Source organism: Melanotaenia boesemani, chromosome 3, assembly GCF_017639745.1.
Source record: "Melanotaenia boesemani isolate fMelBoe1 chromosome 3, fMelBoe1.pri, whole genome shotgun sequence".
NCBI classification, from domain to species: Eukaryota; Metazoa; Chordata; class Actinopteri; order Atheriniformes; family Melanotaeniidae; genus Melanotaenia; species Melanotaenia boesemani.
In genome coordinates, this window is record NC_055684.1 from 25325284 (window position 1) to 25349540 (window position 24257).

General features: G+C 42.4%; 1 protein-coding gene across 2 annotated transcripts in view; it reads right to left on the reverse strand.

The window, feature by feature from the left end:
* Positions 1–338: 338 nt before the first annotated feature.
* The window catches only part of pax7a (paired box 7a), a 43682-nt gene continuing 19763 nt past the window's right edge, over positions 339–24257 (reverse strand). For both annotated transcript variants that reach the window (XM_041981429.1, XM_041981428.1), the window contains exons 5-9: positions 22902–23101; positions 15891–16056; positions 15225–15421; positions 4210–4459; positions 339–3123 (exon numbers count right to left, since the gene is read on the reverse strand). In XM_041981429.1, coding sequence (XP_041837363.1) covers positions 3008–3123; positions 4210–4459; positions 15225–15421; positions 15891–16056; positions 22902–23101 — 929 coding nt within the window. In that variant the 3' untranslated portion in view covers positions 339–3007. The remainder of the gene's footprint in view (positions 3124–4209; positions 4460–15224; positions 15422–15890; positions 16057–22901; positions 23102–24257) is intronic.

Sequence of the window (24257 nt, forward strand, 5' to 3'; positions counted from 1 at the left end):
CAGACTCAATTTGCTTCTTGTGCATGTAGTCTGGCACAAGGACGGTGGTACATTTAAATGGCCTGATTGAGCTGTTACACTACCATCGATCCAAAATGCATGTAAGAGTTTTAAAAACTAGAATTGAGTATAAAACAATAATATAGTTTAGAAAATGTAGTCATCTATTTTTTTTCTTTTTTTGGAGTGAAACTGCTATGTTTCATATGCTCCACAAATACAGTAGCAAGATCACACTGAATTAATCCATTTAATGACTACACATATATGAAGAAACGGAGAGCAATAACAACTAAAGCAAATTTAAAAGAAAGCACACAATAAAAAAGGGACAAATGTCAGTTTTGGATCTTTAATTGATAACAGTTACGCCAGTGTTACAGTAAACACACCAACAGGCTGAAGGTAGTAAATACCAATACAAGTTTCCCACTACTCTAATACTTCATACAGCAGAATAAATTATACCATGATAATATACACACATGCGGAACAGAAAAAGGAGTAAATCAAAGCACAGATGTCAGAAAGCAACTAAACAGGTTAACAGGACGGGAGGAGGGGGAAAGAGCTGTATGTCTTAAATATCCAAATGTTTATTGACGCAAGTGTTAGAAATGGGTTCAATACACTAAAGACAATTCTAAAATTCTTCCTTTTTAAAATATACACAAGTGAGGCGTCTGAGTGGAGCAGCTGCAGTGGCTGCGGTTCAGTGCGGAGTCAGCATTACTTTGTTCTCCTCAAGTCTTATTGGTCCACAAATCAAACGTGACTGGTCAGTTTTTGTCACAGGGAGAGGATGCTGTGACTGTCCGATCACCAGCCATGCTCCAGCCATTGCCAGTGCGACAACAGAATGGCTGACAAGTCCATGGTCCGGTCAGAGCTGGTCTGCGCTAATAATCAGTCTGTAAACCAGGTGGCCAGAATTCTCTGACAGCCGATGATGCCTCTTACAGCCACTTTTCAAACACACCATGTGGATCCAGGGAGTTCATTCGTATTACCAAGCTCTCATTTTCCTTCGAGCTCAGTTTTGATCCTCTTTCACTCAGCTTTAAATTAAATGCTCCCAATTTAATTGATATTTGACTAATTTATACAAATTCGTTCTCATGTGGGCCAAAACTAGAAACAAAACTTTTAATCTGCAACAAAGAAACCAACTGAATAAAATGAAACCAAAACAATAGAAAACAAGCCAGTTAAAGAAACTCAAATGAACATTTACTTCCACAGATCCCCTGCTTATACCTCCCACTCAATGTAGTTTTGTTATAGTATAAAACATACTCTTTATAAAGAAACAATACACATTCTGCTCCAGCTACTGTACATGTTTTTCAGTTTTTAACTCACCAAAGGACCAAATCCTATTTTGACTGTTAACAATTCTGTGAATATTATCACAAGGATGTCCTTTTTTTTAAAAAAAAAAAAAAAAAAAAGTCACATTCACCTCAAGGGAACAGCTGGTCCTGGATTATGTTAAAAGTCAACTATGCTTGTTACACAAAATTCGCATATCCACTATTACTTTCATTTAAAACAAAAAACAAAACAAACAAACAAAAAAAAAAACCCAAAACAAAACAATCTTTTTTGTACAGTTGGGTGAATTTGTCAAAGTAAAAGATTTGACGGGGCTCTGGTCCAAACCATAGTTAGGGGGCCAATCAGTGGTCCTACCTGTGGCCTTTCACAACTGACTGGATTATGGGATTTTCCAGAGTTCATGTGAATGGCACAGCTTGTCTACTTTTTAATCTCACAACAGAAAATGCTGGAATGCTTACACAGTATTTGTAGATGGAGCCTGAGGAATGTTATGAAGGAATGCTTATTTAGTCAGAAAGTGGAAACAAATCAAAAGGTGCATTTACAAAATGTGCCATGGAGGCTATATAACTGAAATACTGGCTAGTGATGGAAAGGGTCACTGTGAATTAGCTTTATATTTGTGTGATTTAATCTGCTTTACACACTATTTAACTCAAACAGGATTCCCTGGCAGATGGGATTTGGAAGGAGTGGGGAGGGGAGGTGGGGTTGAGTTAGCCCTCCTTGGCAAGGTCCATATTTCAAAATACATTAATTTCCCCAATCCTGTTTTTGCAAACAATGCCCCCTCCCCTCCCTACGGGCCACGGCTAAGGATGGGATGGAGGTTACAAGGGGAGAGCTATTGGTCGCCAAAACGCTGCTTAAATTCCCTGCAGAATCCATCCAGCCAGACTTCCCACAGAGTGGCCAAGTTCTTTAGGAATGTCAAGAGGAATATGAAAGTGGGAAGGTCAAATCGCTCATGAACATTCGAGCTCGGGGAACAGCAGCTTGAAAAACAATCAACCTCTCTTGTGTGAATGTGCTGACACGCAAACATGCACACACAACAGACACTCACTCCCAGATCGTCTGTCATCTGCTGTGTTTTTAGACACTGACATTTAACAGAGAAAAGAGATACGAATGGAATCAAAGAACAACAAAAATCACATTAACCATAATCATATAACAGCAACAATAATCTTAACAATATCAAAAAGGAACAAGAATAAGAGTCATTTGAGTGATATTGGTTTTGTTAACTACTATGAACAGCAAGGTTAAAGTACATGTTGTTGATGGCTCTAAATGTGTGCTGGACTGCAGCCATGACATCGAGGACTCTGGACCAATGCAGACCACCATCCTTGGAGTTCTGTCTGGCCCTCTAAACAAAATAAACAACGTTTTGTGCGAATGGACTGAAGTACGTGTTGCAGGCAATTGTGCCTGATGAATTAAGAAGAAACAATGTAAAGCCGCCTGGTGACTGAAAGCATTTGAAAAAGTTTAGTTCCATTCCCCAGAGCGACATATCACACCCACTGGTGTCACTTTCTCTGATGTCATGGCCGAGCTGTGGAGCGAGCAGCAGAGTGGCGAGCTGGAATCCAGACTTGATGGAGAGTGGAGGAAGGTGGCAGAGAGTGAAACGTAGAGAAGGAGGTGCGGGGTTGTTTTAGTAGGCCTGTCCTGTCTCCACCTGCAGCAGCCCCAGCACTGCTGAGTGGTCCCCAAGTTTCATCCTCCTCTGGGTGGACAAGCTCACGTTCTTAGCCAGGTAGTCTACAGCAGCTGCACGGAAACAAGACAGAAACAAGCGAACACACATGAGACAGGTGGTAGACTCCAGAGACATATGTCCTCATCACTCTCATCTTATTCCTCTGATTAATGCTTAAATAAGTTGTGGCAGAAAAGAATGAATCAAATAAAAACAATTCACACAGTGGGAGAGAGACATAAAAACCCTCCCTTGTCCCTTGTCTGAGGTTGGCATGCTGCTGGCACAGAGCATGTGCATCCTGGTAAAGTCTCCATGCTGTCACTCACACGGGTCCCCGTGTGTGTTCTGTGTGCCAGTCTTCATTACTACTGGCATCTCTGATTTCATGCCCTCCACACTCCACATGGCCGATCATTTTCATCCTCAGACAGCAGCTCTCTCCTCTCTCCTCCATTCATTACCCATCTACTGTGCTCAATCACCATCTTAATTAACCTCACATCAGCTCACATCCGCACTCCCATCAGTTTCTTGCTGCTGACAAAATGCTGGAGCACACACCCGAAACAGAGCAGACTGGCACGCGCTCACTTGCATCCATGTGCAACTGAAATGCATTTGAAAAGTGAGAATAACCAGATGCACAATCGAGCCATTTTTAGGACTTACTCATAAATACAAACAAATGTCAGCTAGCTCGTGCTGGTTGGTTTGCTGGGGAAGTGTGCTTCATTTTACCTCTTATGAATGGCTGTGACAGCATCAGTCAATTATGCTAATCTAATAAAGCAAACTCTTTCCTGCCCTGAGGGTGTGTGTGATGGAAACAAGAGAAAGAGAGGTGGGCAAGAGGACACTGTGGCCCCCGAGGGTGTGCCGTTCTTTGAAGTGGCCCTCTTCTCTTTCCCATCCAAGTGGAGTGGGGTGTGACTAAGGCAGCTCTGTACCAGGATGGAGGTGGTGGAGCAAAGGAGGGGGTGTCTTTATCAAGAGCACGTGTCTACCATCCAGGGTGCAAAGGTTAGGAAGCTCTCTTGCCTGAGAGTTGGGCATCACTTCAGGCTTTTTGAAGTTTATTCAACTTGATTAGAGCATAGAGAAGAATGAGTATCCCTTGTCACAAGAATAGAATAAATGATGGAGTATTCACTTACTCTGGCCATACTGGCTGTACTGGTAGCCTGCAGTGACGGGGTCCACACTGTAGCTGGTGGCGCTGTAGGTGGGAGGGCAGTATGACTGAGAAGAAGCCAGGCTGTCTACACTCTTGATGGTGTCCGAGCGCTGGCTGCAGCTGGCTGAGATGGGGTTGGAGCTCTCCAGGCTGCTGTGCAGGGGGGAAATGGAAAAGTCGTGCTGGGGCTGAGAGGGTACCGCGCTGGGGTTACTCAGAATACTCATCACCTGGAGGGAGCAGGGGGAGAGAAAGATGTTAGAAACTTGGAAAAGTGAGGATCAAAGCACTGACCGAGTTGAGGGAAAGTACTTATTTTTTCCTGCAAGTATAGGTCCATCCTTGCTCTTCACGGTGAAGATGCCAGTAGAAATGTACCATTTCAACTTTGAAATGGGGAAAGGGAACCCCCCCCCCCCCATTTTTTTTTTTTTTTAAAGCGCAAGGGCAGGAGGTCAAAAAAAAAAGGAGAAAGGGAACAAGAGACACTGTTTCCATTAGTTGGCACTGCCAGTAAGTGTTCTGCTGTGGGACAGAAGGGTCCCAGGGTGATAATAGACCCACCATCCTTGCCAGACAGCCCCTGTCCCAGAGCCTGAGGCCTGAGCCCCAGTCTACGGCACAACAAGCACCAAGGGAGTCCCTAATCCTTCGCCCCTAGCCTACCCATCTCATGAATAGTAATGCCATTGGAACTGGTAAATGATCCCCTTAGATCCCTACACAAAGTAGACTCCACAAACCAAAGTGAGGGGGCTGCTGATACTTTAGGTCCAGGCTCGTCTGAACATTACAGTGTGTATATTATTCATAGTACATAAAAGCTGCCGATTCTGTGTAGTAGATTATTGTAATAGCAAGAGACATTTGTCAGAAGAAGGCCTTAAAATATATTAAAATAGGAGGGATTAATTTCAGTACTCCTGCAATCGGAAGCACAGGACGCTGTGAAGAATTTTGTTTTCTCATGCTGTGAGTTTCTTTAAGTGAAAAATGCAAAGTGGTATGTGTGTGTGTGTGTGTGAGAGAGAGAGAGAGAGCGAAAGCGAGGGTGTGGTAATAAGGGAAATGTCCCACACATGCTTCCCACCTATAGCAGAGAAGCCTGCCTTTCAACATCAGGTTCATGTTGAGCTTTGCTATGCTACACTGGCCTTTGGCCCCTTGGCTGCTAAACCAATTAGCCCATCATGGTGGTGGTTAAACAGGGTGATACACAGACAGACATATGTTTGTAAGCATGCATGCACAAACATACACATGCATACTCATACACTCTTGCAGAGGCAAGACAAATGGTCTGCAAATGATGCGCTAACCAGCAGCATTCACAGAGGGGAAATTTACCACATTCTGGAAATTAATCATATCTTTGGAAGGGCCTCCCTGGAAATATGAAGCACTCGACGCACATCAGGCACATCAGAAACATCAGAAACATAAAGGCTGGTAAGTCATTTCCACATGTTAATTCTATCAGTGAGGAAACCCCCACCGTCCCCTCCAAATCTGTGGACAGAGCATGTGACATTTATCCATAAGAGAGAGATTCATGGTCCTCTTCAGTGCTGGACACATGTTATGCTCCCTCACATATGGAGCTGAGCTGAACACACAGCGGAGGAAGAGGAGTGAATGTTCTGATGGTTCGCTTAAAGTGAAGGGGGAGGAATTAAAGTGTCCTGAGAGAGACAGCTGGAGGGTAGAAGTCCATTTTAGTCATTGGTTAATTAAAGCTTGATTACATCGCTTCCTTATTGAAACAGAATAGCCAACAACTGGCTCTATTATTTTTAATGCTCGTAAAAGTTCTTCAAAAGAAGATGACTTCTTATCATGGACATATTGCAGTTTTGCTATTTTAGCACATTAGGATGGGTTGGCCACTTTCAGAGTGTGACAAGTGTTGACGTGTGTCAGGGTATCCTTCAGACGTCCTCAGGAGAAAAAAAAAACTTGGTGTTAATAATTTATGTTTTGCTTGAGGGGAAAAGTAACATTTTGCTGGAGCAGTCAGATTCTCATATGTATTGTGTTCACACTGCTAAATAAAAATCAATAGTTTCACCACTGGACTCAGTCTGATAAAGGCAGAGATAGTGGTGAACTTATCTGTCCAAGTTGTTTCCTTTCACCAGTATCTACTATTGTTGCAGTCAGTGAGATTAGTTTAAATTGGTTTTAGCTGCTTTCATGTTCCAATAAAGGCTTTTTCTACTAAAGTTTACCACATAAGGTCAAAAAATACATTTGTTACTGGATACGTTTACATATTTCTGTTACTGCAATGCTACATAAAACCACCACTAAAGATCTAAAATATTGGCACAGTGTATTTTATTCCAACTGAATTTGCCTCAAAAGTTACAAACTCCAAGCAGGTATCAATGTCACATTAACTGAGGCATTAGACAGGTGGAGCTTACACAAGAATTATGAAGTTTAAGTTAATATAAAACTTTGGAGTAAAGAAAACATCATTCGATATATAAGTGCAGCATTTCCTTGTAGTGCAGTTTCTTTCTGCTTCTCTCTCTCTCTCTCCCTCCACCTCCTCCTTCTCTCCCCCCACCTCCCTTTCCCTCCTTGCATGAAGCGTCCTCAACAGCCCGGAGTTCGTTTGTTGTTTGACGTTGTGTGAGTGCTGGTTTGGGAGATAATGTGAGCCAGGACCTAGTTTAAAGGACAATGCTCCAGGGCGTTCCCTGCCTCTCTCTCAAACCCCCTTTCCTCCCCTCCCCTCACCCTCTTCTTCTCCTTTTTCTGCTCACACTCTCTACAGATAGATTACTTTATAAATAATAATAAAAAAGTAATTAATTCTCTCAACTTCTGAGCCCTGCAGCCTGTGGCAAAGTGAGTGGGGAAGTGTAAATTGATACAATGTGCATCCTTTCAGATAAATAAATAGCACACTTGAGACAAAAAGAGGCCCTTTCATACCTCCCTAATTTCTTCAACAGTCAAATTACATTTTTTTTTTGTTTTTTTTTGTTTGCGTGAATGTTTGACTCGTTCTTTGTTGGATTTCTCCCTAGACTAAAACAACGTGACACAGACAGCTGAAAGAAGCAATGTGAGTTATACAAGAGATATGAAAGCAGAAAGAGAGAAAGAAAAAGTCAGTATAGAAAGACTGCAAATGTGCCTCTCAACACATTTAATATTAATCAACTTCAGCTGCTTACATCTTATATAAATCTACAATAAAAAACATATTGCATTTATGCCTCTATTACATGTATCACAGATGTGATGGTTGCACCCCATCATAGTATGTGTGCAGTCATATACTGAATTAAAACAACACAAATTCACAAGTGCAAAGACAGGAAATGGAGCGCTAAGGATATATTAGCTATAGACTATAGAAAGAAGGCAGAGGAGAGAGTGATATAGAGTGAGTGAGAGGAAAGTAGAGGCTTTAGTAAGTACAAAGACTCCTGTAGGACTGCGTTGGCCTGAGGGCCAGCCTGCCTGGAGAGCTGATAGGAACCCCTTCTGTTCCATTCCCAGCGCCAGCGCCAACACACCCCACTCCACAAATACTCTTAATCTGCGCAATACTGGATTAGTTCCTCTGTCACTGATACCTCCCCGCTTTGCCCAAATCAAAATGCCCTCAAGATGTACCTTTAAGTTAGGCAGAGGTCACCGGGGCAGACAGGGAAAAATGAGCACTCCAAACGTCCGTAAGTTATCTGAGTATTGCAGAATAGCATTGTGCACCTTAGCAGATCTGTCTGGCTGATACTCATACTGGCAGGGAACGATTAAAGATCCGTAGTGATGACGCTGAATTTCAGATCAATATTTGAAGGCCAGTCCTGAGGGTGTGATTACAGCAATAGAATCTTGGTTAATTCTTTGACCCACAAGTGACACAGATCCAGAGTCTGGAAACTGTCTGACTTTGGAGACACCAAAATTTTAAATGATGGCTCACAATCATATATTGAAAATGTAGAGCATATTTTTCATTTCCTCAAATCTTTTGTAAAATCTCAATCAAACTTAATGACCTGAAAGAAGATTGAAATGAATGACGCAAATAATAAATGAAAATATCAGGGACCCTCCCCACCATCACCAACATCACCCCCAAGTCAGTCAATTCTTACTCCCACAGCATCCCGCCCTTCCCCCAGCCCTCACATGAGAGGGCCGGCCCAGCGGGCAGTAAGGCCCCTCATCTGAGCAGACAAAATGACTATTTAAAAATAACAGTGATTGCATAAATTGAATTAAAGCGTTTTGGTCACGGTGGAGGTGGCGCGAGGGGTGGCGTGGGGCCGCAGCAGACGGCTGGGATGGTGGCAGGCAGCAGATGACGGACTCTAGCTTGCATGCCACTGCGTTAATTGGCCGCGGCACATTAATAAAAACTGAAAAGTGTCCTCAACTAGAGCCACAGGATGAAGAGACGGAGGCAGAGTAAGAGGTGAAATGGGTGGGGCGTGGGGGAGAAGATGCTGGAGCTCGGCCTTTGAAGAATGTAATGCAAGTAGGGGGTTGAGGTGGGGTGCTAATTGTGTTCAATTAAGTGGCTGATTGGCACTGACAGACTCTGGGCATTGACAAGTCAGGCACAGATGAGGACGATTAGCGGGCAGTGGAACAAGCTGTCACTCCTCACAACACGTTATCCACTCTGCGCCTCTGTCTGAGCTCCATGAGGTTGTTCATGCATACAAAAGAGGCTTAAACAAGTGGAAGTGGAGCAGAATTCATATTTATGTTAGGCCTGTCCACACCTCTCCTTGTGTCTCCTTACAAATTTTCATTAAGCTAAATCTTTCTTCTAGTCCACTTTTTCTCATGCTAGTGTCAAGGAAAGCACAGCTGTTCAAGCTGAAGGAAGCTGCCCCCCCCCAAGCTATAAACTTGGCCCTGCACTAACCAGAGGTTAATATGCCGTCTATTGGACTGCAATTGAAGAACGTGTGGGGAGCAATCCTCTATTCTCTGCTAGTGATATGCTTGAGTAACTATGGGATGGATTCAGCCACTGGGAACAAGAGAGCCCCTCTCAGTGCACACACACACACATACATGCACAAACACGCAGACTTCAACTCTTTGCACCTCACACAGACGCCTTTTCTAAATTAAACGGCAGATTTTCTGATTCCAGGAGAGTGGTTTCAGCGAGGCACGGACTGTGTGTGCGCGAGAGAACAGCTCCAGGAGGAAGGCGAGGCGGATTGAGGGAGTGAGGGAGAAAAGAAGGGAGGGAGGAAGATGAGAAGGAGGTGGAGGCTGCAAACAGCAGGGGCCAGGTCTAGTGAAAAATGTCAGGTCAAATTGTTCTTGACAGTGTTAATATCTGCACCTCATAGCCATAATTGCATGTAAATAAATAGTGAAATAGCTCTCAGCTGGAGACTGAGAGGAGAGAGCTGCTGCATAAGACAACCAGCTGAGGACCCAACAACCTCCCTTATTGTCAAGGAGGAGACAAGAGCAATGAAGCTTGCTGGTAATAATCAAGTCGCTGGACTTTTTTAAAATAAAATAAAATAAATAAATAAATAAATAAATAAATAAATAAATAAATAAATAAATAAACAAATAAATAAATAAATCTGTTTTTGTATTGAATAAACTTTGAGGAAGTGCATGTGACTGAGAAGGTAAGTAGACAGAGTAACAAAAAAACCCAATGAAGGACATGCAGAAAGAAACAGAAGGAAGGAGGGACAGAATGGGTGAGGGAAGCAGTCAGGGAGTATTAATCACAGCTATGCACCTGTCAGAGTGGCATCTGGAACTAACAGGAACCACATGCAGCTAGACAACATCCCAAACCTCAGGCTAGCAGGGCAGGTTCACAGCAGACAAACTCTCGATCTTCCCCAGCCATCCCATAAGCCCCTGCACCCTGACCCAAGTCCCTGAGGAGATGAGTCACCAAGGGTTTGTGACAGAGACACTTCACCTGTCCAGCATCATATTCCCACAGACACATTTCACTATTATTATTATTATTATTATCATTAATAATAATAATAATAATAATAATTATTATTATTATTATTATTATTGAGTAGGTCACCCTCACATTGTAGGGTGAGGGAGGAAATCTCCACCAATGAGCTTGTGAAAGTGCATATGCCTGTTTGTAATAAGTGTTTTAGATAGGATCGATGTCTGCAACTATACTTTAATAAAGGCAGTGCCACTCTCCACCTTATAGGCATTTCAGCTGCGTGGGACACACAGCATGTGAATCAGTCTCAGTCATTTTCCTCCTTAAATCCCCATCTTCTAGGATTTACTGAAATTCATATTGGCTGCCTCTGCAAGATAAATGTAAATCACATTCCCTTATATTTACTATTTATCAGGATGCAGCAGCTCACTTTCAGCAGGAAATATCTCTCACCCGCACACAAACACCCTTGCATTTAAATAGCATTTTTATTGTCCGCCATAGCCTTTCATCTGGGCGTAGGGAGAAGAGCTGCCTCTCCAGGGGAGAGAGCTGGAGCAGCAGAAGAAGGTGGGGAGAGGGAGAGAACGCAAAAGCACTATTGGCAAGGCATCATTGAATGACAAAAAGCCAAGTGGAGGGAAGCAAGGTTGGTAGGTGAAAAATAGATTATGAATACACAGAGTGCCAAACAGAAATATTTTGGAATGAAAAAGAAAATGGCAGTACTGTGCTGCTCGAAATGGAGCGAGCAACAAATGGCTCAGGTGTGAAGATGCTATAAAGCTTTAGCACCTTGAGAGAAGGAGGCCTGCATTTAAAGCTATGGTTCTGATCATGACATGCCACATGAGTGGTGCTTTTTATGTTTAAAAGTGTCCTGTAGCTTCCACTTTAGACTGAGAACCAAATTATTAGTCATAATCGGTAACAGCTATAGCACATGCTGATGCGTCTGCAAGCTGCTAAAGTAAACCAACACGCATAAAGGCCAATCCAAGACACCTACGGCACATGCACATATGAGGAGAAAATATTTCCATAGAGTTGGAGAGTGTTGCAAAACAACAGAAAACACTAATAATCTGTTCAGAAACAGTATAGCCAGTGGATATGATTTACAGTCCCTGGATTTTCTTGGCAACTGCCAACAGCAGGTCTCTTTTTTCTGAAAGCCTCTTACATCTTTTTTTATACTTGCCAAATTGAAACAGTATTTGTTTTAATGGGAGTTCTAATTAACCAGTATGTATTCCCCCACTTGCTCTGCGAGTGGCTGAGCTATGAATGCAGGCTATGTGCTCATCCCCTTTGATTTGTTGTCAGTGGAGCCTGCCAGCTGACACAGTGCCCGGTGAGAGGCTTAATGCCCAAGTTTTAATAATGTGGGGGACTACATGAATCTCCCCCTCTCATTGGTATTCAGGTGCAGGATGTCTTGTTAGAAGTCAGGGAGGGAGGCGGAATGAAGCCAGAGCTCCAGATTGTTCCGAACATTTTCCCCCTTTCCATTTTCTCTCTCTCTCTCTCTCTCTCTCTCTCTCTCTCTCTCTCTCTCTCTCTCTCTTTTGGCAATGGCAGAGCTTGCTTCTTAAAAATAATTCATCCCATTTTTAAAAGAAGCGTCTGCGCTAGCTAATGGAAGAGCAGCAGCACAGTTTGGAGTCTCCCCTGGCTTATCTCTCTCAGACAGTTGTGGGGAGTCGCTGGTGAGCATGGTGTCAGTGTGCGTGGTACGGTGCAGCGCCGCGCGGGCAGGCAGGCCTGGGGACACAGATCAAAGGGAGGCAGGGGTGAGAGCCGCTCTGCCTCTGATCCCGTGTACGTGTGTATGTGAGTGTATGTGAGTGTGTGTGTGTATGGGTGTATATATATATATATATATATATATATATATATATATATACACACATACACTATTACACGTGTGCGTGTGTGTGTGTCTGTAGGCCCAGCCTACTCACACAGCCCAAAGGCCCTCCTCAGATCCATACACACATTTCCTTGTCATTCCAAAACACATAAGACTTTCAAAAAACTGCAAAACAGAAAAAGAAGTTCCTCGTAAAACTTCGTGAACTCAACAAAACAGCAAAATCAACATACTTATCCACCTCACAGATATCACACTTGCCCTATCATACCTCTTTATCATGCAATTTTTGTTCTGCAAACACTTCTTGCTCTTTGTACTTCCTGATATAGAGGAATGAAATCCAAGCCATGCCACTCATCTCGTCTTGCAGCTTTCCAGCCAGTGCAGTTGTTTTCTTTCCTCTCCCAGCAGGTGTCCCTGTCATGCAATAATGTTTTCACACAAATGCAGTGCCCATAAAGCCTGCTTCAGAAAATCATTAAAAAGTATCCAAAGGTCTTCCTGCAGCCTTATATTACTTGGGCTTTGTTGGAAGTAAACTATTTTCCTTGAGAAATGACTGAGTATTGCCTGTTCAAGGATGAGTGAGAAGAAAGCTGGAAGAAAGCTTTGTTTTTGATTCTGCAAAACTCAAAATCCAGGTATTATGGGGGTGAACTGACAGGCTGAGAGAGGTTGACCTTAAATCTTTAGCTAAGGATGGCTAAAAAATACTGGAAGCCTGTCCTTCATGCTCTTGCCTTTCCCTTTTTCCAACACCTGCTGTGCCGCTAAATGAAACAAGACGAACAACAAAACACACTTCTGGTTTCATACCTTTCTCCCAGCCAGCCACAGCTTCACTCTCATGACCCCTTAATATACTGCCTCCCTTTAACCATTCAAACATGTTGTATACCCCACAATGATAGCAAGCAGTATGAAGTGCGGATGGCTTTTCCACAGCCTGTAATGGGAAAATGTGTGCTGTTGGGATAGGTTATGGGATTGGGGTGGACACAAGCTCCTGTAGGGACTGCTGAACGCTGCAGGATTCCATTACAGACTTGGCACCTCACCACCGCAGTCCATTTACTACAAATCACAAAATTTTGTGAATCTTTATAGCAACTGCAAAGCCATCGATGCCAGACACTTGAAAAAATAGCTTGCACATACCAATGCACAAGCATATCTCCTGCAAACAGATGCCATCTGTAACTTAGAATATCAAATTCTCATTTCCATCTCGATAGTCTCTTTGTGTTGGTTTTTTCCATTACAGGGAAGGAAGAAAAATCATGAAATGAGGTGTAGAATGTCATTAGTCATTTTAACAACTACAGCTAGATTTTATATTTGATTGACATGCACTAGGTTAAATTTAAGAAAAAAAACAAAGTGAGGTCTGAAGTTAACATGTGTGTTTGTTGTGAGTTTTCTGTGCTATGAGGTTTATAGCCATGTGCTTGTGAAAGGAGAAGGTCTGCCCAACACAGCAGGATGCTGCAGCAAAGAGAGAACTCAGATTCTGCTGTCAGTGGGAACATCCATCTCCACGCTGAGAGGCTGATAGGAATGCCACACAGCATTCTATATGCATTCAAAGCATTTCATTTCAGTGCAGCATGAGTAACTGTGCAGCTAAAACACCAATGGCACATGGTAAAACATTTTTACTTCAAAATAGCCAAAAACTTAGACAAACAATAAACAAATTAAGTGCTTGTTAGGTTGATCTTTAAAAAGGTTTCTATCAATCACTCTTGATAGAGTAATTGAATACTGGAATTCATGCTGTACAGTTCCCCAAAGGCTCTAGTCCTAATCCTCAGTATGACAGGAAATGTTTAATATCCCAACACATTCCTAAATGCCTGTGAAGAGAAGGAGAGAAAGCAACAGTGCACCCCATGCCAGTATTAGAAAGACCCATTAATGAAAAAAGAAAAAAAAAAGAGAAAAAAATTACTCCATGTTCCTGGTGTTTTTCTGCAGGTTTGCAGTGAGAGCATTAGCAGTTTAAACCCCTGTGCCATGATTAACAATCAAACACGCTGTGAGCCTCCATGTTATCCTCCGTCGCTCCAGCAGGAGAGAAAATCTCTTTTTTGTCACAAAATCCTTAATTCTTTCTTCTGTGAAGAAAGAGGGTAATACCAAGAATGTTTCCAATCTGCTTTGAGAAATATTTGAAGAAAAAAAAAAAACTCCCAATAAAACACGTGTGAACGACGGGGTAATTGTGGACAAATGCAGCATTGAAATTCATTTTCAACTCTTTACACACCATTTCAATCTTATTTTCTGCCTGTTAACCATATCTTGTTGGTGAGGGTGGGCAAGACTGGCCAGTATTGATGGGTAATTGTGTATAATTCACTCCGTACACACGATTTGCATCAATACAAATCATTTTTCATTCTGCGCTACTTAAAGCTCAACCCTTACCATGGAGTCACATTAAAGCACTCATTGATGAAGGTGTCCAAAAGAGGTTAACAACTGAAATCCATCGCTTTTGTTAGGGAAGAAACCTGTTCATACAGTTCCATGCAATGAGATGGCAAAGAGAATAGCGGGTAAGGAAGAAATCTAGAGGCCTATCATTATGTCAAGAGAGCACAAGAGCAGGTGAAGTGACCAGCAGGATAAACCTCTCATACAGAGAGCTTCTGTCACTGTGCACGAAAAGCTGCCTGGCAATCGTGCAGTAAATGACATGAGTAAAATCATACATAGCACTAGAGTCTTCCAGCTGCAGACAATTACATGAAGAAGATTATGGGTCTACATTTATAAGCTTTAGCTAATTATTTCATCTGCATGTGTTCTCACCGCGCAGTGCAGGATTTACATGTCCCAGGAAAGTCGAAACTGCTGTTTGGAGCAGCTTGAGTACTTGCAGTGCTATCAAGATGAATTTTAATTTGTTGATGTTAATCCAATTGTTTTACAAATGTAGCAATTTGGAATAGCTAAAATAAATCCAGGGCTTTGGAAAGGCGAACATAAAAGCCCACACTGGCAGTTAGTTTGCTGAACATGCGGTTTCTGAATTTTAATTTCAGTTAAATACAATTAGATATTCAGAACAGTGAGAGGAGGAAGAGGAGGTGGAAGAGGGTGGTAGCAGACCAAAGAATGTTTACTTCACCTTTGAGGGAGCATTACATACTGCACGTACACACACATCAGGTGAACTAACCTGTGGGGAGAGCCCGTTGCCGACAGGGTTCATGTGGTTGCTGGATGCTGAAGGGCTCATGAATGTATCGGAGTAGCTGGAAAAGCTGTGGCGATTGGACGACAGACCGTAAGCGGAGCCGCTGTCAGCGCTTAGACCTCCCTGGTGCATTGAAGATGGAGGCAGAGGCTGGGGTCTGTGCAATGTGCTACTGCCCTCTAAAAAAAAGAAAAGAAAACAACAACAACAAAAACTTACTCAACATTAAAATTGGTATTTATAAAAATCCACACTGGGGCACAACAATACTCCTTAGGACACAGGCCTCAAAATTTAAACTCAGAGAGTCATAAGTCATACATTAAATGTCCTCCCTGAAAATTGTTTAGAAAGTACAAATATGTTTATTCATGAAACTGCATAAAGAACTGACACGACCCCTACTCATAATGTAAGACTTGTTTTTTTCCCCACTGCGACAAAGATGTGATTGTAAAGATAACTACTTGCTGTGTGGTTCTTATATGCAGCACATGATTCATACAACTTTATTAACATGTACATAAAATATGGATGGCATACCACAAATAAACAGGACTAATGTAATCTTTACCAAAATTAGATTAAACTCAGAACACAGCACACTGTATGTTTTGGAAGTCAGACTGCAGGATATGTCCGTTTTACCCTGTGATAGCGTGGTGCTTGGGTAGCTGGACTCCGGGAGCTGGTATGTAGGTAAAGTTGGCATCCCTGTTGGTGGGAATCCTCCAGGAAGAAGGTGGTTGAAGGCTGCTAGCTGATTGGCGCCGGCCTGCTTACGCCACCGAGCACGCCTGTTGCTAAACCACACCTATGGAATAAATTAAAACACATTTCAAAACAAAGCACTTGTCCATTTTTTTAAGCTTTGTTCATACTTGTTTGACTCTAGAATCTCAGAAGAGTCTTGCCACCTATGAATAATCTGCTGGTAGGTGTTGCTAGCTGCAAGCTGAGAGTCTGCAGCCCCTGTGGGAGTCCAGACATTCGTCCCTGTTGTTCTTGGTTGAAGCTGTGATCTGTGTAAACAGGCTACTTTAAACCCCCTTCAGAGGGAAGCAGTCACTTAAAGGTCAGAGACAGACCATTAGCCTGTGCATCACACCCTTTATGTTTGTAAAGCTACCTGAGGCTTTAAGAGAGGACATTGTTTTTCCAGAGATACAGAGAAACAGTGTATGTTATACTACTGCTGTGTTGTTTTAAGTAGCTTGTTTTAAAGGTCTAAAAGTCATTTTCAAGAAGGAAAAAGTGTTTCAACTTCAGAGCAGAAACAAGTTCTAATAGAAAAGCTCACAAAACAAGCAGCAGCAAAAGCGCAGAGACAGAACGTCAATTCCCTGAATGAAAGGGAACAAAATAGGACTCTTCAGAATGGCAAAGATTTACACTTTTTAAAAAGGATTCTGCTTCAACAAAACATGAATATAATCAGGCTCTTTTGAAAAGAGCCAGCAACCTGTTCCATTTAACCAAGACAACGCCCGGGCTTCACTGTGTGCTTGGGGTTGAAGGACATTGATCTATGCCTCGCACAGGCAATTCATCAGAGTTTAATACACTGTCAGCGCAGTTCATCTACTGTTGTGTTTCAAACGGCCAGGGCTATTGTGAGAGCACATGAAAGAGGGGGACAAAAGCCCCTCCATACGCCACAGAGAACAGTGGACACAAAGAGGAGGCGTCCCTTTTAAACAGGTCTTAAAGAGGGACACTTTCAAGGGGACTTACAGCGACGTCCTCTGCTTTTTGGGTACTGCCTCCTTTTCTTTTCCTCTTTTTTTTTTAACACACAAACATACATATAAACTCGTATAGACCTACAAGGGATCTTGGTTCTATGAGATCTTAATTCGAATGTGGTTCTTTTTTCACACATTCACTGCCTCCACAAAGACCAGACACTATTTTTCCCTGTAGTTCAATTTACGAAGAAGAAAAATGAGATGCAACAGGCGATGACTGTGTCGATCCCTGAGAGAAGCCAAACCCCAGTTGTACAAGCAGAAAACCAACAGGAAATCTTTATCTCAAGCCCGATTGCTCCTAAAGACCACGTCTGAATCCCTCAATCAACAATTACAAAACAAATGTGGTGTGTGGCTCCAGTGAAATTTCTGCTATTGGGATGTAGTGGAGCGTGGTCCGAGGTCTGAACTAAGCTCCAACTGGGCCAGACAAACAGCTGCCTGGCCCAGGGGAAGGGGAGGCACCAGTGGAGGGAATGGAGAGTGTGGGGTGAGGGTACACCCCTTCCTTCCACACACTCCCAATCACCCCACCCCGCAGTGCCACTTCACCTCCGACCTCATCCACTCACCCCACCCCCCTCTTTCATGCTCACTTTAACTTCCTTCTCCTTTTGTCATCCAATCTTAGGAAGGAGGCACTCCATCATGGTTGACAAAAAAAAAACAAAAAAAACTCTTAAATATTGAAGCAACTTTCAGCTTTTATGAGTTTCCTTTTCCAGCGTTGTGTTTGAGTTCCCATCTCTCTAACCTCCAACTTTAGATTTTAACTATAACATGTAGGTTTTAAACATGAAAGCAAGGTTTTACCATTTACTGTGTCTAACCAAAGTTTTAAACATACTTTTGCTGCTGTGCTAAGAGGATTTTGTGATGAAAGAGAGGATATTGAAGGGACAATTAACCAGAAGAGGTAAATAAATGTTTAAGATAATGTTTTATTTTAAATATATTTCCTGTTGAGTCGATGCTTGTGTGTGTAAGGTCACTTCATCTCATTCCAGCTGCCAGACAACCTTAAATAAGGGACATCAAGAAATGAAAGTCTACAGTATATTCATAAACTATTTGAATCTTTAGTTTTGAATTAGCATAATGCAACATTACTTTTACAAAATAAACTAATCTACCAAACAGGGAGCGGCTCTGTCAAGTAAGCATGTATAAACAGTGGATGAAGTGCATCCCCCCTAATATATGGGAAAGAAGAGAATCATGTGGCACAGACTGAGTGGCTTACTCCAGCAGTCATCAGGCTCTCAGCACAGACAGGGATAAACACGCACTCAAGTGGCGATTCACATGTGCCCATATGCTATCACGCGCATGCATACATTACTTGCACAGTCTTGTACATGCACACATCCACTCTCATACTGACTAACACACAGCCTGGAGCTGAGGATTTGAGGCTGTGCTCTGGAACCTGATCACAAAGTCACCTTGGACCAGAGATTCTTCTCTGCTCTCCCCAATCCGGTTTAATTCTGTGCAGTAGAGAGCTTCTCCCGTGTCTCACTATCTACCTACAAGTGTGTGGCTGAATTCATATGGCTCTCTTTGTCTCGTTTGCACAGACTACAAGGTTTCCCTGCATCTCATGAGCTTAGACAGGTTTGCCTCTCTGGATCATGTTTGGGAAAGTTTTGAAGAGAAGGGAAGGAAAGAGGAGCTGCAACCCATTGAAAGTCAAGCCTAACCCTGAGGAAGGGAGAAGAAAGGAGGAGAATTATCTTTAGAGCACATCCAGAGCATGGGCTGTAGATGCAAACCTCAAAGGTGGAACTGTATAACAAACCTGAAATAGTCCCTGATTCATGTTTGGTTGCATGCATGGCTTATCTTTCTTAATCTTCTATTCACTGTCAGTCAAAAGAATCGATTCCTTGCAATAAAGTGCCTTTTTCTTTTTGCTGATCAGTGATAATACACACTCATACCAACATTGTAAAGGCGCCTTCTGTGTTGTTTCTCTTAAATAGGATCACTCACATTGCAGAATTGCCCATTTATCCAATCCTCCATGAATTATTTTGCCAAAGACAAGTCCTGAATGTGTGACGCCTTTCAGGAGCCAATTTGCAACATTCGGTAGATGAATACTGAGAGCCGAGAGATAATGACAAAACAAAATGTGCTGCTGACTTCATACCGATATAAACGCAGAGGGGTGATGCAACCAGCTTCAACATACAAATCCTTTTCTGTCTCATACCACGCAATACCCCACTCCTCCTCCTCCTCCTTCTCTTCCTCCCTTGCCTCACACCTCCTCCTCTCTCCTTCCCCTCTTCTTTCCCCTCTGATTCCCTCCCTGCTTGCCTTCCAGTCTGGCACTATGCTAATTAAAGTAGCTAGGAGTGTGAATTTGTGAGGGGAGTGGGATTAGCTTGATAAGTATCAGGAGTACAGAAGCACTGTACCAAAGTCATTTAAATTCTAATAATAAGAAAGTGTTAGAACATTCACACTGATGCATTGCAACAATTTGTCCTCTACAATCTACACAAATCCTATTTATTCTTTTATGAAAAGTAAACCCGCACTGGCGGGAATACAGTTGCCTGTTGGGTTTGGTTGCTACCACATGGCGCTATTATGAATTTCTCTCTTCTCACTGAAGCACAACTGATGCTAAGACAATCAGGAAGGATCCTTATGACATTATATTTTCACAGGCTGTGTGGAAAACCTGCTTAAACATCTGGATGAGGTTGAACTTACCTCTGTACCATACACATAGGCTCCATATAGCCCTTTTTCTTGCATTCTCATTCAGGCCAGCACAAGCCACAGATAAAGAAAGAAACTTTTTATAAAATTGATTTACACGCTTCATAAAAAGCGATGCTTATGCCTTATTAGATTCCACTTACTATAATAGCTACATGCAGAATGTTTATTGGTAATGAAAGAGGACCTATGTGACAGATTTGGTAAAGCGAGCCGGCAGCGGCATGTTGAGTTGAAGCGCTTCTGCCAAGACTCAGGAGCCAGTCTCTTAAAAACTTCAGTCTAAATAGGAGGTGAATGTAATTTGCTTCATCTGTAAGAGTTGATTTACAGCAACCTGCTGCCTATTGCCTGTACATCTCCCCAACCTGGTCCACCTCTCAGACAGAGCGAACGTGAACAATGCTCTCATGAAACGGCTTTGCTGCCTGCTCCTGTTAAAACTGAGGGGTTATCAGATGGAAAGTGGCAGAGCACACTGCATCAGCAGAGGATATAGTGAAGGTAGACTTGGCAGCATCCCCTCCAACTGAGACAGCCTGGAACTAATTGGTGAGAGATATGGATCACATCCCACAATTTGTCAGCCAGGGTGATAAAACCATTGCAGGGCTGCTGGTGGTAAAGGAGCTCCGGTAGCTCCGCTGAAAGGGGGCTGCAGGGTTGATCAAGATAGATGGTGAGAGGGTCTTAAAATGGCAGGCAAGGGCAGACACAGAGGAGTTAGCTCTGTTTATGAGTTTAGGTTGTGAGTTAGTGCATAGCCAAACACTTGTCACTCGACAGCTTTGAGCGCCATGTTTACAGAGGCGCTCCCTACATGGTTTACCTCTGCACTCGACCTAAAAACTGCTTTTCACATTATCACCATGTTTAATGACAAACAGATAACAGTGAACCATGACAGCTTGCACATATTCAATTTAAAATACGAGTGTGTGTGAGACCCCTCTACAGCCCCCTCTCTGCCTCAAACTGTGGTTAGTATGTGAAAGACATCTGGAAGATGCGTCATTGCAGCTGTGCTGGAGAAGCTTTGCGCTAGGGCCAAAGGGTCTCTTCTCTCCTGGCCTGTGATGGGCCATTTGGGCACCTATGTGGAAGCCCAGCTGGTGGACAGCTTCTCATGTACACACCAGCAAATTACAGGGACATTCTTCCACATTTGGTTTTATATTAGTTGTACAGGTGTTCACAAAAGACAGTAAATGTGTTCATAATGTTACCCAGTATATATCAAAAAACTGTCTTTAAACATGTAGCACATTTGTAGAAATACAAAGATAAAAACAATAAGACTAAAGCTGCAGTTACAAAACTACGTATTCCATGAAGCATACAAACTGTGGCACCACTTTGGGTATTATTTATTTTGGCTGCCAGAACTCTTTTCTTCGTAACCTTCTCAGAAAATTAAGTTTTACTTGACCTTTAGAGACTTTCAAAGCCTCAAAGAATTAGATTATGAGGAAAACAGCATTAACAAATTATAGCCATGACTCAAATTCCTCAGGTTTTCACATGACATCATTTAAGTCTATTATCTAACTGCAAAGAGACAGCAGTCACTCAGTTGTCTTTCTTCTCTTGCTCTCTTGTTTAGCCACTTCTGGCATGCTAGTCCATAAACATTTGGCATGCTGCTCCATAAATACTCAGGCTTTAATATGGGTATAAATTATTTCTTCAAATGAGGTGTCGCTGCCCTTCGTGATGACTCCATGGAGGACAAAACCAATATTTGTTTTCCTGACATTTATTATAATTTTAACTATGAGGCAAATATTTAGTTTGGTCACCTCTGCGCCTAATTTTACGATATGATGGCTGTTTTTAACTCAATCTACAAAATGTTAAATTTGATTTAACTTCTAAATCAATATTATCAAAATGTGTTAGAGCGCACTTTCAATAAAAATCACTAATGAGACTTTCAGTTTTCCTCCTCTAGTCTCCATTTAAATCTTGTGGACTTACACCAAAGAGAAAACAAACAGCTGTGAGATAAATTTCTCCTTCCCTGAGTGAGGCATTAAACACTCAGACATATTGGACACCCTTGCGTGTTGGGGGGTTTCAAGATGGACAAAGACATGTGTGGAATCAGTTCCCAAAAGTACGTGTTTGTAGTGTGATGAACAGTTAGCATGCGGTGAGGAGTTTGGGGGCGGTTTCAGAGTCGGTGTGAAGGACTGTGGTAAGAAGAGAGGGGTGCCCCAGACTTTCTTTCTTTCTTTCTTCCCTTTTTTTTTTTTTTACAAGCAGTTGATTGATTAATGTTGTTGTCGGGGCATGGGGTCCCTAGAGAGGATGAAGAACCCTGTGTGATATGTGGAGGGTTTTACAAGCAGCGGCAAGCTTGAAAGTGATGGGATGAGAGTCTGGCCAAAGGCCGAAATGAGAAATCCACCAGGAATGCATTCCCTTTCTCTCCTCTCCTCTTTTTTCTCTCCCGCTCCATCTTTGGAAGAACAGCTGTTGCTGTAACTCTACTGTACACATCTTCTTTCAATCTTACGATCTACAACTGTAGGGCACTCAGGCTGTCAGAGCAGACTCCCCTGGTCTGGGTGTAAAGGAAGGAAGTATTTCTGTCAAAGTACTTGAACATGAAGGATAATAGTGGCCAGCAAACTCCCTTACATTTCACTGTGAAACATGATAAAAAAAAAGGGAAACATGGCCCTGATGGATGAATTCATCGTTGCCATGGTTAAAAGAAGGAAAACGTTTTCAGAGAAAGATGTTGCCTTTTGCCTCAGAATTGTGATTTTTGCTTCTCTTTCAGGGCTGCACACTGATGCTGAAAGATGAAGCTTTTTCATTTAGGAAAACAACTGAATGGTTAGTGCACACCAGTTTTAAAGAAAAAAAAAAAAATCTGCTCATTATCTTTTGTTTTTGTAATAGTTATGTTCCTGCAACTACTTCTGTCTTTTACAATATTCCCTATAAGAACAGCACAGCATTTTATGGGTGTTTGCCACAATAGCAGGTTCATTCCCTTCAGAAAAAGCAACTGCTGGTTGCTTATTTCTCTGCCATGGTTGTCACAAAAGAAATCAGTAACACCTGACTTGCTACACCCAGAGATAAGCCTGTGCTTTCACACAGGCTCACTAAGCACCATGTATGCACTTATTAATTTGAGTTTTACTACTGCTTATCTAACCTGCACTCTCGCCTCTGTCAGTTTTGTCCTCTGAGCCAGCTCCTCTCTGGTGTAGATGTCAGGGTAATGTGTCCTTTCGAAAGCCTTCTCCAGTTCTTCCAGCTGCTCAGCGGTGAAAGTGGTGCGGCTGCGCCTCTGCTTTCTCTTCAGCGGCAAGTCGGGCTCCGAATCTACATCTGAACCATCATCTGTGCGGTTACCTGAGGTGAAAAGAAAGGGACAGAAGACCATCTGTGTGATCATGTAACAAAAATTCAGTTAAGGAGATCTTTTGTGTGAATTAACTGAGGGGTGTTTGTGGAAAATAACAACATTATCTGCATCTTAAAAGGGCCTCTTTTGTTGCTCAAGAGAGGAGGGTTGGCATCAGAGGGGATTCAAATGACAACTACTCTTCTCTCAATATACAACTGGGAGAATATTATCTTAATCTGTGGATATTTATTTAATATAGAAGAGGCCCTGATATGCAATCCTGCCTGTGAGAGGGGCCCCAGAGGCTGTGAAGGCTGAGAGCTGAGGGGGAGTGTGGTGCTGGTGGGTAGAGGGGTTAATCTGCACAGGCCACCTTGCTGCTCCTCACCCTGCTTTTTTCTGTCATTGGCCCAGGGCACACTGCTCATACACAGCTCAGCCAAAGTGTATAAAATAGAGCACAATATCTCACCAAAACCATTCAGACCCATGTGTTTCCACCTGCTGTCATTTAATGAATTAGAGCATATTTTACATTACTTTTTAGGCATTCAACTAAGCTGAATTTTTGCTCGAGGAACATAGATACAGCACAAAGCTGTACAATCCAGGCCGACAGGGAAATTTTTGACAGCAAATACGTATTACCATTGCACATTACCATTATAACTGAATTTAGAAAATTGCATCATTTCACCTCCTCTGCATGTCTATTCAAACTACATGGCCCTTTTCATTTCATGTCATAAAATTCTTATTTTCATAATTTCCTCATTGAGACATTGACAAGGCGGAGTGATGTGCCAGTGTTGCTTCAGGCCTTGTTGGATTGCATCATGCACAGTCCAGAAAGTGTGGGAGAAGGAAAATAAAGGCAGATATTGTAGAAAAGGGTGCATGAAGAGATTTCTGCTACTGACAGAGACCCTTTGCCATCCAGCTCGAATGAAAATGCTCACCTGAGTGTCTCACCCGAGTCTAATTCTTTGTTTAATAGCTCTGATTTGTTTGTAACTCACTCCAGACAAATCTTTTAGAACAAGTGGACAAAAGAATACTCAAACCTTGCCTCCAAATAACAACTGTGAGAACAAAAGAGCAACAGAGCTGGCAAAATCTCAAGGCCAGCTCCAGAGTTTAATTAAACAAGGAATTATGGGA